Source organism: Aphelocoma coerulescens, chromosome 15 (assembly GCF_041296385.1).
Source record: "Aphelocoma coerulescens isolate FSJ_1873_10779 chromosome 15, UR_Acoe_1.0, whole genome shotgun sequence".
NCBI lineage: Eukaryota > Metazoa > Chordata > Aves > Passeriformes > Corvidae > Aphelocoma > Aphelocoma coerulescens.
The window spans coordinates 11857876-11877186 of NC_091029.1; the positions used below are offsets into that span (position 1 = coordinate 11857876).

Here is a 19311-nt window from a genome sequence, read left to right on the forward strand (position 1 = left end):
CTATGGCAATAAAACAGGCCCTTCCTCCCAAAAGCAAAACAAGCCTCCAAAATCCAGTAGCTCAAAATAGTTACCAGCGATCCCTTGGCGTGGTGTCTGTAGGGACATAATCAAACTTCACCTTCCACCGGATTGCGTGCCTGCCCCTTTCCACAGCCGTGACACGGCCAGTGAACCATTCCTTGTTCACACGCACCTCCACGTGCAGCCCCTTATCTGTGAGGGGGAAGCAAAGGTGTTTGCAAACATTCAGCTGCTGGAAAGCACGTTCTACAGGAACTCTAGAGATTCAGGCACCTCAGCAGGGAGCACACCTGAACCTCTGACAATACCCTCAAACAGTAATGGACACCATCAAAACACAATGGACCCACAGGTCAGCTCCTGCTGAGAAACATGAAGATGCATGGAAATGAACTGGCAATTCCAGATGGAAGGTTTCTCCTGCACTCCAAGCTGTTTGACATGGGCTTCACAGTCTCATGATGGGCTCTAGGACAATTTGCCACATGTCCCTAGTGGGTCACTTTCCAGACAGCTCCCTGGAAGCATGCTGAAGAGATGTCCTGCTCTGACAGATGGTGCAGTACCACCTTTCCTGACGTCTCCCAGCCCCTCTTCTCTCACAGCAGTGCAGCAGATCTGGATACAGTTCTGAGCATTTTTCAGCTGGCACGGCTGCATGATCCACTCAGGAAGGGTGAACATGCCATCAGGTACACCCTGCAGCTCAGCCCCAGGATCGATCACAGCCCCACCATTGATCACGGCCATTGATCACAGACCTTTCTGCGCCACAATTGCCTCTGGTCTAATCAAAGGGTTCCCAGCCAAAATGTTTTATGCAAGTTAGAGTCATCTTGGGGTTTAGGATTCAAATTTACACTATTTCTTATTTTAAAATCTCATCAATGAAATCACACGTTTAACTGGTGCAACAGTTCTTTTCTATGTCAGATACTGGTGGCAGCCCAAGGGCTCATTTCTCACCTTTCTGTGCTTTCTTCAGTTCCAACAACTCTTCCTCTCCAGCACTGTCTGTGAGCTGGGAGCAGAGAGAGCTCATATTAGTCGCCTCCCATCAAGATTATCAACACCTGACAAATACCTTCTGCTGGGGAAACCAGCACACTCTCACCTCCACCACCACCTCACTGGAATCCTTCTCTTCTTTCATTGCCAAAAATTTTCCTCGTTTTGTCCTCTCCTTTTTGTGTTCTCCTTCCTCCTCAGACCCATCCTCTGGGATGTTCAAGGCCCTCTTTCGAGTGCTGGAGGCCTGGAGGAAGCAAACAAGCTCTAGCTATTAATTCCAGCCTGCTTCCAACCAAAACATTCTTGCAGCCAAGTTAAAAAAAAAAAAAAAAAAAAAAAAGGCAAAAAAGCCCAACATCCAGTATTGGTGCTTTTCCAGAAGGTTTTAGAGGTGCTACATCATAATGAAAACGCTCACCCCACCACTCCACATGCCTTTTTTTTCTGGAGAAACAATCTGGTCTAACAGGAAAGAGATGACAAGTCTTCTCAAGGGGTGTAAATGGCACCCTCACCCACAAGTAAAGTAAAAGTTCTCTTGTCCTGTGTGCAGGGCCCACAGTGCACATCCCACAAGGCAGAGCAGACAGGCTTAGCAGGACAGTGGGTGAGGAGCTGAGGGTTTTCATCCCGTTGATTCTTACCTGTGAACATCTGCCAGAGGCAGATTTCTTTACTGCTGGCACCTTGGCAGCTTTTGGATTGGGTGTCTCACGTGGGCTTTTGGGGCTCTGAAGGCCAGAGAGGGACTTCATGCTTGTACCTGGTTTGGCAAGAGTTTTTAAAGTGCTGTTAGACTTCCCAGCTGTCACAGTGTGATGGTGTGTCCTGGAAGTGCTGGCTTCCTCCTTGAAGAGCACGCTGGCTAGCTTGGGAGAGCTGCTATTTGGACGATCTGAAGAGCTCTTTTTCAGCTGACTGCAGGACTTAGGAGGAGGTGAAGATCCTGGTGGTCTGCTGGGAGCATTCTTGATTGCATCAGGCAAAGGAGGAGATCGCGGGCGCTGAGTTCGGGTGTGCTGAAACAAAGGGGGGGTACAGAGAGAGGAAGAGTAGAAGAATGGGGATCTGCTGTTCAGAGCAGCTAAGGAAGCACAGAAGAGTAAAAGCCTACAGCAGGATCCCATTTACCTCCCTTGAAGGCCGTGTGGTCACTTCCAGAGGCAGTTTCTTTAAGTCAGCCTGAGATCGAATTGGAGTGGTTTTCTACCAAAAAAAAAAATCAGCAAGGTCATGTTTATAAGCTGCCAGGGGCTGCCTAAACCCATTGCAGCAGTTTTCCAGGCTAAAAGGTGTGTTTTGTGTCCTTCAAGAGACATCTCTTCAGCTGTCCTTCCCATTTTCCCAACAGAAAATTAAATGTAAGCTGAGATGGTCAATTTCTGTTATTAGAACAGCCCCAGCACCATGAAGGAGCATAGGCGGTTTCAGTCTCAGCAGCAGCCCTTTGCACAACGAGGTCCATCACACCTGCTCTGCTTAGCTGGAGACCTCCAGACTCACCTGCAGAGCTTCCAGCTTTTCCTGCTGCTGGCGGATTTTCTCTGTCAGTTGTTTCTGCTTTTCCTCATGTGATTTCAAGTCTTTTTTTAGAGTTCCCAGTGGTACCTTCTGCTTCTGCTCTGCAGCCTCACATCTAGCATGAAGGAAATGCAAAACAACCTCAGCAAGGACAGCAGAACCTGTACCGTCTCACGCAGGATTATCCCAACATCCCGTTCCAAAGGCAGCAGGAAAGCCGCTTGCCTTTCTGCAGTAGCCACAATCGCAAAAGCAGTGGTTTTCATCTTGGAAAACAAATATGAATTAAGGATTGAAAGTACAGTTGTTAATAAAAAGGCATTTATGCTGGGAATCACCAACTCAGAGCCCAGGAACTGTGATAGCTGTGATAGCTTCTGTACTGCATCTGTACTCGACTTTTTCAGCAATTTTCCTTCCCATCAGCTTATGTCTTCATATCAGTTCCTCTTTCTACAGATTTCTTTTCCTTCAGAAAGGAAAGCACAGTACCAGGAACCTATGACTTAGACGTTGTTACCACAAGCCTTCCAGCCTCAGATGCCTTCTGCCTTTGCCACTCAAGGGGCCACGCAGCTTCCTTTGCAATATCCTGTAGCTATTTGCTTTTTCCATCCTGTTCAGCCTATGGCCTACAATAGTGGTGAGTATCCTACTCTCTCAGGTCCTCTCAGGTGCAGAATCCTGGAAGAGTCCTTGAGAGAGAAAGAAAACAGGTAGGAAATACTCTCTCAAATGGACTGGCATCACCTTCAAAGTGCTGGCTGAGCAGCTGGCCCTCAGGAGCACTGCCAGAGGAGGAAGAGGGGACTGAGCCCAGGCTCATCTCCTGTCACCAAATGGAGTCATGGAAAGACAGACCAGGATCAGCCCTGCTGGGGTGAAGTCATGCAAGAATGGTTTGAGCCACGAAAGCAGGAGATGGCCCTTATACAACACAAGAGATCTAGCAGATCTCACACTACATTGGAGACAAGCTGGCAACCTGCAGGTGTGAGTCTTATTAGTAAAGGGAGGACCCTGCTCTCACTGTAGAACACTCAAAGCTCCAAGATGCTGAGGAGAGATGATTTTACCAAGATCTCTGTCTACCAGATACACACTCATCAGCTTTGTGAGTGAGAAGGAGCACAAGCAGCAGTTCCTCCATCAACCTCTTCCCAGCTGAAGCACTGCTGGGGTGTTTCCATAGAGTGGTTACTTCCTTGGCTAAGTGTTGGAGTGAAAGCTCCTCTGGACCCAGGCCCAGAGGGAAGCCAAAGCACAGGGGTTGAATTAAAACCTTTGGATAAGCTGAGATGCATGAAGTCACACCAAAGTGAAATGGAAATACAGATTTTTTAACTTTTAGTAGAAATATATGCTAAGCGCTTTAAACATTGAAAAGCTGCAGCAAAGAAATCTTAAACACAGTTTTTACTGCAGCAGTGTTACCTTTTCACAGAATTTCTTTACTTTAGACAAAACATAGATAGAACTATACTATTCACATTTTTTAGATAGAGTGTTCACATAAATAATAAGAGCTGATAGAAACTATATACGCTAATCTGTGTAATACTTACGTAACACTTGTGTAAGACTTACCACTGTTAGAATTAGACCAGGATAGGTTAAGAAAAGAAAAACTAGAATTGTGTGTTAATTTCATTGGTCAATTAACAAATATAATCCACACTTTTGTAAGTTTAGATAACAGAAGAAGCAGCTGTTTTCTACTTGCTGTTGGCCTGCTGCTGCTGCTGTTACCGCTTGGCCTTATCATGTAACCCCTTCGAACTCACAGAAAACTGTGAGACAATGAAATAAAGAACTTAGCAGGACAGCAGCCTCCTCTGCTCTTTCACCCTCGTCCAAAAAGGAAGGGTATCCCATCAAAAGCTCAACAGCTAAGGAAGTGTGTGTCATCACTGCAAAATGACTGCCTGACACCAAACCTGCAGTTCCTAAACACAAAGTTGAACAAGTGGCACCATACACAGGTTTCCCAGCACAGAAATGCATCTTCCAGCTCATGGCAAGGCTGGAAGCATTGCCAAGCTGTGTCTTACAGCACAGTAAAGAATGAAAGCACCATGAGTTCTGCGACTAGAAAAATTCGTGTTATCCATGGCATCCAAACCCAGAGATTGCATCACTGGAGGCAGCAAACCAGAACAAAGCATTATCTTGGTAGTCAGAATGGCCTAAAACCAAGACTCTGGTGGTGCTCAAGGAGCTTTGAGACACACAATCATGTTCAGCTGGTGCTTCAGCCACCCATTCAAATGACATTTAGGATCCAGCTGGATATCAGATAGGAGAACAGAGGCAAGCGAGCCTGACACTATTTTACAGTGTGAAACAGGGACACTGCCTTCTCTGTAATAAAGTGAGTGATGGTGGCACCTAGTGCTGACCCCCACACAAACAGTGGCACTGGAAGGAGTGACTGCTTCCCATGACAGAGACCGAGAAGGGTGTTCAGCTCCCGTGACCTGGAACATGCCATGAGCAGCCACTGAAGCGTAGGTGGACAAACCAGAAGGGTGGGGAACAGCTCGATGCCACCAGTGGACACTGGGCTGAGGCAGCCAAAACCACCATGTGATCTCTGATGCCAGGAGAGTCTCAACACCAGCTCTGACATTGCTTCATTTCCAATTTGGCTGAATGAGACCCTGCACAGACCCTCACGGTACACAAGCTTGAGAACCCTACCCATGTGCTTCTCAAATCCTGTCATCCTTCAGACACTACAAATACCTGGAATGGTCAGGACACAGATGTGAAGGTGTCCAAACTCTGCACAAAGACCCAACAGTGCAGCACTCAGAACTGGCCCCAGCCAAAAGCCAGAGGAATGTGGAGCAACTTCTGCTTCATGTAAAGGACACAACTGCACTTGCTGCTGGAAAGCACACGTAAGCCTCCTTAATCAAAAAATGTTCTGGAGTTATTTATTTTTCCAGAGTAAGACTCCTGAGATCCCTTTTGAAACTGAAATGACCAGAAGTTTGGATCACCAGTGCCATGTGCTCTACCTGCCCTTTCCCAGCTCCATGTATGGGGGATGTAGGATGGCACAGCATGCATGGCAGAGGCACTCAGGACTCACTCCAAACAACACCCCTGCATGTTCTCACATGAAATGCAGCCACCCACCCCCAGCCATCCACCATCTTCAAGGTATTGCAAATTAAAAATTAAAATTCTTTCATCTGTAAATCAAGTTCCTGGTAGGTGATACAACAAAGACTACATCTGCAGACAGAAGTGCACAGATACAACGGCAGGTGAGGGGACCTGAATAACACCCTTCCATGGCTACCCTCGGTCATGCCAGGAGCTAGCAGCCCATCTAGGGTCCATTTCCACAAGCCCAGAGGCCCAAAGGCAGCTCAGAGAATGTGAATTTGGCTTGGTGGGAATTGGGGAATGCAAATCTGTTCAGAGGAACAGAAACCCCCTTTGGGCTCCTGCCAGGACTGTCCCACGACCGCCTCTGTCCTGGTGTTTGGTCAATGGGGGAAGCCCTCTGAGACATCTTTTGGACCAATGGGAGGAACCAAAACCAGGTAAAGGAAGGGACTGAGATGATTCAGGGAAGACCAAACATGGGAAAAATAGACTGTAACAAGGGCCAGTTGTACATAAACCATTTGCTGGTCAGTACATCTCTGTGTACTAACCTCCATGTCTCCCCTTTTCCTAGGCAAGGGCCTCCATTCTGTGTGCAGACCTGTGTACTGGGGTGCAAGAGCCAGGAGCTGGAATGGGACCACTAGTCACAGTGGCCCATGTGCCTGAGTACCACCAGCTGCTGTGACTACAGACATGTGAATGAACATGGGCCACAGGAACTCCAGGCCAGAGGAGCCAACCAGAAGGTGACCTGGGAGCAGGGGAGGGGATGTCCAAGGATGACCCACAGGAGCTGATTGCTGGAGGGACAGATGAGTCCTGCCCAGCTGATGGACATGGGTATAGGGGTGTAGGCGGAGCTATGGGTGTCTCTAGGCAGAAAGCACTTGGGAAGAACAAAGATCCTGATGCAATCAAGACAGAGAGATGCTCAGTGTGAGACACTGGGAGGTCTGTAGTGTGTGTATGTCAAGTGTACCCACAGAAGGAGGTCTGTACACCTCACCTCCTGGGACTGCAGACCTCAGGGCCTGTCTATCCAGTGCAAGTAAGCAGAGGCATGGGATCTGGAAGCCAGGTATAGGTATGACTATTTTCACTAGTGGTCCTTCATCCTGACAGCCCAGTGCAGTCTTGTGTGAGTGCTGCACATGCTCACCTCTGCTATCTGTGGGGCTGGATGCGTGCACATACATGGTCTGTCTGTGTTTCTGTGTGTCTACAAGCAACATCTTCCCAGCCTCACTACTACTTCCACCTGAAGGGCTGGGGATGTGGCAGCTCCTTCTTAGGTTCCAGGCTCAGCCCTGCCCCAGCATTTTGTCTAAGAACATCCTCAGCATTGCCAGACTCCTCAGAGCTCTACAGCAGGAGCTCTACATACACATGGAGCAAACAGGGAAGTTAGCACAGGTATTTTTCCACTGGGAGGTACCAAAAGGAAGAAATCAGAAAATCAATACTTCAAAATAGCATCAGTATTCTGTAAAATTTTCAGCCATAGATGTTAAAATTTTTATTCCAATCAAAAGTTACTGCCTGGATTCATCCCCTTTGTCTTTAAGCCCTGAGCCAAGAGACTGGAGTTACATCGAAGCAGCTTCCCTTCCTTACACAATACAGACAAGAACTGGCTTCCAGCAGTGCTGCTCTCCACAGGGTAGCAGCCTAGAGCAATAATCTTCCTCACTCAAATAAATGACTAGATTCTACCTATATTTTGTGACTGTAAAAAACATCACTGGAAAGTGAGTCATTGTGCTGCTCCCTCAAGCATGCAAAATGTCCCTACCAGGCTCACCCCAACCCAGTGGAGCTGCTGCAGTTTGGTCTCTGATGGATGGGAGCTGTAGGAGCAATAAAGACAACTGTAAAGCCCCCCCCTGAACTCACCAGCCTGCACCATGACAGTTCTCCAATTGCCATCTATTCTGCCCCTGGCAAAATTAATATAATCTAAACCTACATTAGTATTTCCAGTGCCAGTGCAGCAAAAACACTGTCCTGGGTTGCAGTGTATTCTATTCCTCATGAGCTGTTGAAACCAGGTGGGACAGTGTTTCCTTGCCTCCTCCCCCCAGACTATCTTGCTGTTAATGGCCCATCATTGTCCTGCCATGACTCAGAGATAACTCCCTCCGGACTATCTTCTGTTAATGAGCCTAATCAACACTTGGCCTCATGACTCATTATCCCATTGTGAGATGCTCCACCCAGAGGGAGGAACCAAGCATTCCATCCTGGATGTAATCTGAGATCCCGAACACCAGAGACAACCCTTCTCCACTGAATTTCCAGAGGACAGGAGCTACACAGCCACCACTGGACCTTCTGAGGAAGAGCAGACCCTTTCTACAGGATCACTGCTTCAGCAGAACCACATCCACCACTTCAGGAGGACTGCAGCCATCATTTTATTAGACTACTACTGCCACCCTGACCAACAGGTTGTATCCTGACTCTGTCAGTTTAAACCAGTGTTTCCTGCTTTTTTTTTTTTTTTAATTTCCCTATTAAATTGTTTTCCTGACTTAGTGCCTCCCACTGGTTTGTTCTCAAACTAGTACAACCACCAAGGATCCAAACTTCACCTAGTTTGAGGCTAGAGGCAGCTCTGGGGTCCCTCTGGTTCCACACTGCTCAGGCAGGGCCACCCAACACTAGGAGCCCAGGACCATGTCCTGGAATATCTCCAAGGATGGAGACTGCACAATCTCTCTGAGAAACCTGGGCCAGGATTTGGTCACCCTTGCAGGGAAAAAAGTGTTTCTGATGTGCAGAAGGATCCTCCAGCAGTCCAGCTTGTGCCCGTGGTGTCTGTCCTGCCATTGGGCACCATTGGGAAGAGTCAGGTTCTGTCTTTGCCTTTAGATGTTTGTATACATTGATGAGAACCCCCTGAGACTGCTCAGCTCTGGGATGGACAGCACACACCAGTGCTGGAGCTGTTCCTCCCAAGGACAGGACTTTGCATTTTCCTGGCTGAATGTCAGGAGGTTTCTGCCGGCCCATTTCTCCACTCTGCAGGACCCTCTGGATGAACCTGTGACTGCCTGGCTTGTCAGCTGCTCCTCCCAGTTTGGTGTCACCTGTCACTTGCTGAGGATGTCCTCTGCAATTTGCACATTGCAAATGCCCATCCAGCATTCAGTTCCCCATACACTTGCCATTGCTGCCTTTTCGCAGACTGTGAGCACAACTTAAAGGTACAGAATCCCTCCAACTGTTTTCAAAGAACAACTGACCAGGAAAAAGCTCCACATGTGCAGATAGGCACCCTGCAGCAAAGTCTTAATATTAACTGATTCTTACCTGTCTTGTTCAGGATCAGGGTTCATGGAGCACACCCAGCTATCAGGGTAGTTCTTCTCCACTGAGCTCAGTTGGAACGGGAGAGTCCGCCACTTCAGACAGACATCTGTCAGAGAGATGCTTTGCAAGTCAGAAATACACAGCCCAAGACACATCATTTTTTCCCATAGCCCATTTAATGCCCAAGGACCACACCGAAGCGTATCCAACAACAGTGAGACTAGTGGCCAAAAAAAAATGAGACAGTCACAGAATGTATTGAGTCAATTCTTTCTTCATGCTCACAAAACGCTTGAATGAAACCGTCAAAGACATCCCTAACAAGAACACAACGAAACCTGGCATCAACAAATACCAGAGGACCTTACACTCCTGCTGCAACAATGGCACATACAAACCAAATTGAACAGCCAGTCCTGACATCACAGCTCAGCCCAGCAGTCAGGCTGTCTCTTACTTATCCACCAAAAAAAAAAATCTATTCAATTTTTTTATGAACCAGGAACACAAATTTGTCTTCCAGAGTATTGCTGGCCTACCAGGAAACCAACAGCTTCACAAAATCAAATTCTTCCAGGAAAATCCAAATGCCCTTAAATCAGGCTCTGGAAGGATATCAACAAGGGAAGACAAGAAGAAGGAGAGTAAAGCTCCTCCTCCTTCAGAGGAACCTTGAAAAGACTGAGACAACCATCAAGGCAGAAGAGCCTAACAAATAATTCCACAAGAATGGCCTTACATTCCTTCCTACAACCTTATCCTCAAGTCCTGGGGAGTAAAGAAGGGAGTTTGGTGTCCCTCTACCAGGTGACAAAGTGATGGTGTTGAACTTCCCATTACCCTAACAAGGGCTTAGCCAGAGCTGTTTAGAGGTGCACAGAAGAGAACTTGCATTAAATTCCAAGGCAACTGTAAAAGGTTCCCTCGGTGCTGACACACAGTGCAGGCCAGTGCATCAGGGTACAAATTACTTGGACACTTCCCATTGCCTGTGAGGATGTTTCAGATCTTATTCTGGTGCTGGGATGGATGGCTTTGGTGAGCTCCAGTTCATATGACATTTCTAAGCCTGCTCTCAACACTGCTACTGGCCATACCTGCCCTGCTCTGTCAGAGCACCTGAAGATCAGTTAGTGAACTGTGCAGGAAAGGAGCCTTGTGCCAGGATGTCACAGAGTACCACTGAGTGCAGACAAACGCAACCTGCAGAGGAGACAGGCCCTAGGAGGGGATAATGATAGTCCATCCCAAGTCTCCTACGCATTTAGCTGTCCCCAGCTGCAGCCAGAAGTGTCCCCCCTTCCCCAGGGAGAAGCAGCTGGATCAGACGCACCGCACTGAATTGTGGTGGGGATCTCCATGGCTCTCCTGCGCTTGTAGCGCAGTTCACTAGACGGAGGCTGGTTCCAGTTTGCTGATAAATAACCAAATTCATCCCAGAACTTGATGATACCTCTCTGGGCTGGAAAACAAACCATATTCTGCTCAATATGGAGCCATTACCACAAAATCACCATCTGCACTCTTGGCTGCCCTCCAGCCACCCAAGTTTTTCCTTCCAGACCCTGGTAATTATGAACCTTCATTACCTATTGCAACATCCTTCCAATACTGAGCCAAATGCTCTCCCATGGCCTTCAGCAAGTGTCGATACTCCTTGGCATCAGCAAAGTCTTGTTTATTATGGGTTGGCTCCAGAACCAAATAGGGCACATCCACCACACCTACGACTCCTCCACATGCCCTGGAAGAGGGACACACAGTCACAAACATTAAACTGACAGGTTGGCAACCTGAACCATCATGCAAAATGTAACATAGGCTCAAATATTTGTATTTCCTGTCAAGACCTATTTTGCCTGTCTGTAGAATGAGGCATTATTACTACAAGCACTCAACAGCACCAAATGCCAAGCACCTCATACTGTTGCAGGGATGACTAAAACTTGTATAGAGAACTCTCTATCAAGAAACCAAGGAAATATTAGGCAGTATTAAATATAATTTATTTGTCAGAATGCAAACTGAAGGCTGACAAAGTGAGCAAGCCCCAGGCTCATGAATAATGACTAAGGCAGAACATGGTTACTGCACAGCCTAAGTCAGATGTAGAAATGTGCCAGGCTTAAGCAAAAAGATTGCAGAAAAATCTGCAGGACTCACATGCCACCCTCCAGCTGTGGGCCCACCTTCTCGTACATCTTGATCAGCCGACTGCAGTTATAAATGAACATGCCGTCCAGCTCACGCTGCTCAATGTTCACCCCAAAGATAAAATTCAGCTCTTTGGGTTCTTTCAGCGCCCTGTAGGGAACAAAACAGAGCTTCAAGAGATGCTGAAAATAAAGTGTATTACTTGCTGGTGTTAGAGAGAGGGTATGGAAATCCAGCACCCCTGAGCATTAAAGTAATCCTGTAATCTGCTACTTCTGAAAAGTACAAAACATTTGTTGAAAGGGCATTACAGCTGAATATGAACAAAATACAAAAACTTTGCAGTACAGATACTAATTTAGGTTGGACAGATAATTTAATTATTGATTTGAATTTTTTTTCTCTTTCAGAATGGATTCTGGTTTTTACTTCAGATGTTTTCATTCAGTGAATTAGTTTTATGAGAGTGCTGTTGCGTCCAGACTGGTCCTTTCCCATGCAATTTTGGTTTGTACTTTCCAGATACAGATCCCTATCTAGATAAAGCATGGAAATTCAAATTTCAATACAAAACTAAAGTCTTGATATGCAGATTCTAGGAAGTTCTCCTAATTGCAAGTTTCATAAGACTGCTCCTTAAGTTGGAAAGATGGAGGATACAACACACAGCCCAAGCAGAGCTTTTTTCCCTGGAATGTCAGGATATCAAGTCACATGATTTTTCCCTTATCTATGCAGCAGATGACTCCAACAAAAGTAAGCCTCAAGCACATTTCTGAGCCCATAGGGATTTCTGAATCTGAATCTTTGGTTACCAGGAATTCTATCTCCATCAAGGCTAAAAGCCTCAAGATTTTGATCTCTTTGTGCAATAAATCAAACAAAATCCCTGTGTCTCACAAACAGAAGCCTGCTCTTCAACACACTAGATTAATCAGGTTCCACATCTTCCCTGATATCCATGCTGAGGATTTTTTCATAAGAAGGATCTGTAGCTTCAGGATGAAGGTATCCTCAAATGCGAGGTCCAAACCTGTAACTACTGCAAGGCAGAGCCTATACCACAGTCCTGCCCACCCCTCTCAATTTTGACCTCCTTTATATTCCCCACCTGCCCACATCAAGTCCTTCGCACTTTTGTGCTTTATCTTAATGAGGAATTTGACTTCAGCATGCTTAAATGGTTAGTTGAACATAGTGGAATTATTAAAAATGTTCTGTTGACTGTCTACTAGTATCAGATATTAGGAAGACCTGAGCCATGCACGCATGAGCCCTACACAATGATCACCTGCAAATATGAGATCTGAGTCTGTCTTAACGTTGTAACACTGCAAAATAAATCCCCAAAATAGATTAAATTCATATTCATTTTTTGTTTAAGGCCATCTTCCTCCACACAGATGCAATGGTACCCTGTGACACATCTTCATTTAAGAGAGGTGACTCTAGTACATTCCTCAGAAAACATCTGGAAGAGCACCTTTCAGTAATTTTAAATCTAAACCTTTGCCAAGAGGGGTTTTGAACACTGCCAACTGCTCGGCTGGAGTGTGACCCTTTGGTCTCAGCTCACTGAGGTAGACAACTGTGATTCAAGAGCATGAGCAAGTGTGGCAAAACACGCATCTCAGGGATTCATTTTCTTTTTCTAACTTCTGGAAAAGAATGTAGAGCCTTACACTTCAAGCATGTACTCACCTACAAAACAAGAAAGGCATCTCCTCATTTTTATCAGAGAGGACAGGAAGTAAAATTATCATCCAAACCATAGAAAATGAAGTGGTATCGAAAGCCAGGGATTTCATTACTAGGAATGTAGTACCTGTCCTATTGTCTGGATTCAGATCCAACCTGGTATTACACAGCCTTTGGAAACCATAAAGCACTTCTTTCATTGATGCACCCAGCATCAGGGAAACAGCAGAAAACTGTCTTAGGACATTCTCTGTAACTCAAGAATTTTCTAAAAGACAACAGGGATTGATTAGTACAGAAGCTATCTTATTATACACATCTTTCAGGATTTTCTTCTGTTTTCTGGATGAAGTACAATGTTGTGGAAGAGCATGATCCTCTGAACTGCTTCTGATCACCAGAGATGAATGCAGGGACACAGGGAAATCCATGTACCTGCCCAGAGCTTTTTTTTTTGCTGATCAGGTTATTAACAGGAAGAGTATTTTGCCCATGGGCAGGAAGGGCAGAAGGCTATTCACAAAATTTTTCATTGCACACTAATATCACCAAACCCAAGAATTAAAGGACAAGGTAGAGATGGAAATGTGGAAGGTGAAGAAAACAGCTTCTCTCACAAGCTTCTGTATCCTTCAGATCCTAGCTCTAGCACTTTTAACTGAAGCTGTATTTATTTATTTCTTTTTAGCATCTTAAGATGCATTAGACCTATCTCTGGCAACACGTCCGGGATAGTTCTGACCTAGGCAGCCATGTAAATGAGCATGCACACAGGTAGGTGGGAATGGAGATGTGCTGCATCCAAATCCCCAACTTCCTCAGACTCAGTATTTGTTTAAAGAGCATTTGATTCTGGTTATCACTTTATTTGAGAAATGCAAAACAAATGTATATTAAGAGTGAAATATTCCTGTAAGTACATCAAAAACCAAAGTTAATTGCCACCAGAGCTAAGCTAGAAGAATGCCTTGGGATTTCATAGCACTGACTGCACCAAAACTCAGCCTGTTTTTAGAAAACATCCCTAAAATTACTAAAGCTGTTTCACTGTAACTTGTGAACATTTTTTCATCAGCTTTAATCTTATCTGCAGGTGAAAAAGCAAAGAGTGAAAAAAAGTGATGTGAAAACCAGGTAAACATCTACAGCAAACAATCCAACCCAGAGACCCACATGTCCTTCCACAGGTAAAAGGAGAATAGCAGAGGTAACCAGAATAGTGATCCAGCTGCTCAGTTTAACAGCCCAGGCATATAAGATGCCCATGGATATTTAAGCTTTGAGCTGAACCGAACATACATGCGAAGCAGGAGAGACATATGAGCACCTGAAGCAAACAGCCTAGGAACTCCAGAGTTTGGAAGCCCTTGCACTCACCGCTGCTTTGCATCCTTAATCCTTTTCTTGACGTCAGCCTCCTGCCGCATGGTGATGGCCAAGTTCTGGACCTGACGCAGTGTCACCTGGAAACAGGCATTGCATAGTCAAGCTGGGAAATTCATAAAATTCACTCAATTTATGGTTTTCTGCTCTTTCAGGAAGAGCTGAGAAATGTTTTAAATGTAAAGAATTCACAACCGGTCGAGGGTGATAACCAGTGCGACTCCATATGTACGGCAGCACTTATGCTAGGTTGTTTAAGGAGCTACACAGCTGCTTGGAGGAAAATGTCTACATGTAATAAAGGATCAAGGAAACTGAAATCAGTGGCAAGGGAGCACAAGGAAACATCCAGGGTACTTGGATACTGTTGTTTCCATCACATACCAAGAGAAGCCCAGAGATTTTAAATGGGTGCTACTTGCTGAGCCTCCTGGTGTCCCTGCCAGCCCTCCTCTGAACCCCTGGCACCAGGGCTCAGCCTTGCCCCTCTCAAAACCACAGTCCCACCAGATGGAAGCAAAAAGCCCTCCCCAAAAGCCCCTGCCCAAATGCCTCAGAGTCAGCTGTACAGGCTGTGGGGAACAGCCAAAAAGCCCCTAGTTCTAGTCCTGTTTCCGAGGCCGCTTCCACAGAGGCTGTCAGCAAACAGCACCTCTAGTCTGGATATATGGGGGTGTAGGATATATTGGGGGTGTAGACAGGGGAATGCCAGCACACTTCTCACTTGGGCTGGACACCATGTGAAGATGGTGAAGCACATCCAGTGGTGATGAGGCCATGGAGATGCCTAAATGCTGCTGGAAGTTCACTGCTGACTGGAGCATGCTGCCATGGGATGCTGTTCAGTCAGCATCACTCCACTACCAGTGCTCCAAACCATCCCTTGGTGCCCAAAACACGATATGCTGCCAAAAGCACAAGGCTTACCCTGGACTCCCGTGTGAGATCCCCTCCGAGGCGTAGCTCAAGGGCCCGGGCTTTGCTCTCTGCCTCACGAGCCTTCTCTTCCGCTGAAACATACGGGGACAAGGATGATGTCATTTGGTACAGACAGACATCGTCAGGCACTCACCCAAGGAGAACAATTCCACAGAGCCTTTGCTGCACTGATGTGTACAAGGGTACAAAGGGAACAACAAAAGGTACAAAAATCAAACCTTACATGAGAGGGCTCCACTGACATGGCATCTTAAATATGCTCAGAGGTCACAGTCAACACTGGTACAACAGCAGGGATAAACTGTGCAAAAACATGTTTGAAGGAAGGATCCGTGAGGAAGTCAACAAGGAACTGAAAAGTGTAAGGATGCCCATGGCTCTGCCTGCTCTGCCTGGTAACATGATTCAGAGAAAGGCTCTCACAAAACCAAGACTAAGTTCAGGTTTGAAAAGGAGTTCCAAAAAGGTAATTTTCTTGCAGAGATTAAGGGAAAGGACTACTCTCAGAAACACTTTTATCTCTGATAATTGCTAAATTTTGCCTGGAAAAAAGACAAATCTGTGCTACGCATTAAATAGGGCCCAGCATTCTGAAAACCTACCCTGCACGTGATCCTTGCATGCAAGAAACTTACCACATAAAAGGAACTCCCCTTTTTGCCTCTCTCCTAGACAAACAGGAATGCTGACGATAGGCACACACCACCCTTGTATTACTTAAGATTCATTCAATAAACCTCATTTTCCACAAGGAGAATGGACTGAGAGCAGCCCTGAGTAGAATGACTTGGGGGTGCTGCTTGATGAGAGCTGGCAGCGCCCCAGCTGTTGGCACTGGCCGCCAGAAACTCCCCATACCCTGGGCTGATCCCACAGCATGGGCAGCAGGGGGGGATTCTGCTCCTCTGCTCCACCCAGGTGAGACCCCACCTGCAGAGCTGCCTCCAGTCCTAGGGCCCAGCACAGGAAGGACCTGGAGCTGCTGGACTCAGTCCAGAGGAGGCCACAGAGATGCTCCAAGGGCTGGAGCCCCTCTGCTCTGGAGCCAGGCTGGGAGAGCTGGGGGTGTTCACCTGGAGAATGCTCCAGGGAGACTTAAGACAAAATGAGTTATAAGGTCCCTTCCAATCCAAGTTATCCTGTGATTCTGTAATTTGGAAATACAATGGATGCATGCTGAGGAATGGTGTTGCTCATACCAAGGCAAACAAGGCTTGCACTCCCACACCCGGGGGCGCAGCAGCCTGATTACAGCACACCCAAAAGCCACCTCCCTCCCCACTGTCCTCACAGGGAGATAAACTGTGTCTGTAAGACACCCAAAACAAGGAAACACACCAGTGGAGGAGCGACCTTGCCTAAGATTTACATAGCATGAGGTAAGCAAGAAGATGACAGGCTTGCAATTTGCTCCTAGGCATTACCAACATCTCTCCAAAAAGCAGCACTCAGTTGCCAGCCAGAAGGAAACCAGCCACTCAGTTCACTTAGACCACTACAACAGAAATCCCTTTTTCTTTCTATGCTGTGTCCCATTGGAGTTTTGTTCACCTCATTCCCACTACAGCATGCTCTGGAGTTCACAGCTGCTTACCAAGGACTATGCTGTGTGACTAGCCATCATCAAGAGATAGTCTGGCTAAATCAAACCAACAGGAGGCTGGAGGCTGCTTAAAGCACTTGGTCCACTTCAATCAGAGCTTGTAGGGAAGTTGCTGGTGGGCTAAATATATTTGTGACTAGTGGAAAGAACACAATGGTAACCCAGAAGGGCACAGGTCAAACCTGCTCCACTAACGCAGTGACAACTGAGACGGCTGAAAGGGACCGATACAGTTACAGGGCTGAGGCCCCAAGGCATAAAGATGCATGTCCTATGCAGGACAGCAAGCATGCAGCAGCTGGAACCCGTATACACATCCTCCCAGGGGACAACAGGCATGGTGTACCCATCACACTGCCAAGCATGTCACTGAACACACCAAAATAATCTGAAATAATACCTAGAGCAGCACAGAGCTGTTAGCTTCCAGTACTGGACACCTGCATGACTCCCCACCTCTTCCATTTGTTTGCTTTCCAAACTTTGGAAGGAGATTTCCAGAAGCCAGGCAATGGCAACGCCAAGGTGCCTCAGTGCAGTACTCAGTCTCGGTTCAGAAGAACAGAGAAAGAAGGTGATGGTCTTTCACAGCCACCTTGCCCGGGAATGATACTTTTTTCCTAGGTTCACCCACTCAATTAGGGATCTACATATTACAGCTTATCGCATGAGGCAGGAAGTTAGTTCCTGGGGACTGAAAAGTGGCTTTTCCTCATCTTAAATATATGTACGTCTTCACTCCTGAGTCATAGCTCTTTTTAGACATGCCAAAGCCATGTCACCAACAGTTACTGCTGCTCATACATCTTCCCCCTCTCAGCTATTTTTTGGTTATCCTGTTTTGATTCCACAAGTTCATAAGCTACTTCCAGAGACTCAGCATTCCCTCAGTCTGACTGATTCCAACACATTCCTTGCAGGCAGGCATCTCTGGCATTCTGGAACTGCTGTTTGCTCAGCCGAGACCCACCATTTCTCACAATGTACTCCTGGCTTTAAAAGAGCAAACTGCAAATCATTCCTGGGTGAGGATCCCTCTGGAGAGCTGGACACCATGAGAAATTAATTGTTTCTACCAGCAGGAGAACAAGAAAGCTTGGTGCTACAGGTTAAATCTATTTTCCTATAAGCAAAGTGATGAGATGTATGCCACTGAGGATAATGCCCTGAGCATGTTTTAGTCCTGGAGGCTCCATGTGACCCACTCTTGCAGTGACAGTCTGAGGTCAGCTGGGAGTTTTCACCACAGTCTCCTAAGCCCTTTGCTCAGCACCCTCTTTCCTCCAGAGGCACCAGGCCAGTTCAGTGATCCCTGCGCTCCCTGAAGGGTTGGTTTGGCGATCCCTGCACACTGGAAGCGCGGGGCCAGTTCACAGAGTCAATTAGGTTAGAAAAGACCTCTGAGATCATGGAGTCCAACCTGTGACCAACACCACCATGTCAAGCTGACCATGGCACTAAGTGCCACAACCAGTCCTTCCTTAAACATCTCCAGGGATGGTGACTCCACCACCTCCCTGGGCAGTCCATTCCAATATCTAACGACCCCTTTTGTGAAGAAATTCATCCTAATGTCCAACTTAAACCTCTCCTGGTGCACCTTCAGACTATGTCTTCTCGTCCTGTGACTAGTTGCCTGGGAGCAGAGACCTACCTCCACCTGGCTACAGCCTCCTTCCAGGTAGTTTTACCTGAGCCTCCTCTCTAAGCTAAATCACCACAGCTCCCTCAGCCTCTCCTCACAGGACATGCACTCCAGATCCTCCACCAGCTCTGCTGCCCTTCTCTGAACTCACTCTAACACCTCAATGTCCTTCTTGAAATGACAGGCCCAGAACTGGACGCAGTACTTGAGGTGTAGGCTCAACAGTGCTGAGTACCAGGCCAGGGGGAAGAATCACTTCCCTGGTCCTACTGGCCACACTATTTCTAGCACAGGCCAGGATGCCATTGGCCTTCTCAGCCACCTGGGAACACTGCAGGTTCAGTGATCCCTGCACACCCAAAGGCACCGGGCTGGTTTGGTGATGGAAATGAGTGACATTTTTGTGCCAACAGGGCCTGTTCTCAGCGCTGGGACACCAATGGACACCATTTTTCAGTGCCAGATGCTAAAACTCCACTTTTAAGTGTCGTGAAAGCCTCATAGACTGCTTTAGGGAAGAAGCCTCTCTAAATCCTGCTCTTTGCACCTTATTGAAAAGCAATGGGAGTGTGCGTGCTCAAGACCTGCCCCGGCTACAGGACTCAATCTAAAAATAAATTCACCTATGAGGACTGATGCACACAATAAAATCTGCTTAAGCTTCATCTTATCAAGTCTATCTTACCAGGCTGCACTTCCTAAAGGAGGAACAGGGAACACGGCAATTCACACCATTTCACTCTGCTGCTTTGCCTTGGGGCAGGGTCAAAGTCACACTGCCCTCTGTGATGCTGCACAGGCTGAATGTGGCACCATCCCTTGTGCATCTGACCTGCAGCCATACACAGACGTGCCTAAAGCAGCTCCGACACAGGGACAGAGGATACATGCCTCCAAG

At 46.8% G+C, this 19311-nt stretch overlaps 1 protein-coding gene across 6 annotated transcripts in view; it reads right to left on the reverse strand.

Moving 5' to 3' along the window:
• Positions 1-19311, reverse strand: part of LOC138119379 (ATPase MORC2-like) — a 56446-nt gene that overhangs the window by 3975 nt on the left and 33160 nt on the right. For 4 of the 6 annotated variants that reach the window (XR_011155486.1, XM_069031164.1, XM_069031168.1 and 1 more), the window contains 12 exons: positions 15154-15236; positions 14221-14306; positions 11155-11295; positions 10581-10735; positions 10325-10453; positions 8992-9097; positions 2539-2671; positions 2167-2241; positions 1680-2054; positions 1139-1279; positions 991-1045; positions 75-216 (listed from right to left, as the gene is read on the reverse strand). Coding sequence is in view for 5 of the 6 variants with exons in the window: in XM_069031164.1 (XP_068887265.1) it covers positions 75-216; positions 991-1045; positions 1139-1279; positions 1680-2054; positions 2167-2241; positions 2539-2671; positions 8992-9097; positions 10325-10453; positions 10581-10735; positions 11155-11295; positions 14221-14306; positions 15154-15236 (1621 nt within the window). In the remaining variant the exon portion in view is untranslated. The remainder of the gene's footprint in view (positions 1-74; positions 217-990; positions 1046-1138; positions 1280-1679; positions 2055-2166; positions 2242-2538; positions 2672-8991; positions 9098-10324; positions 10454-10580; positions 10736-11154; positions 11296-14220; positions 14307-15153; positions 15237-19311) is intronic. The other 2 variants (XM_069031166.1, XM_069031165.1) reach the window with 2 other exon arrangements.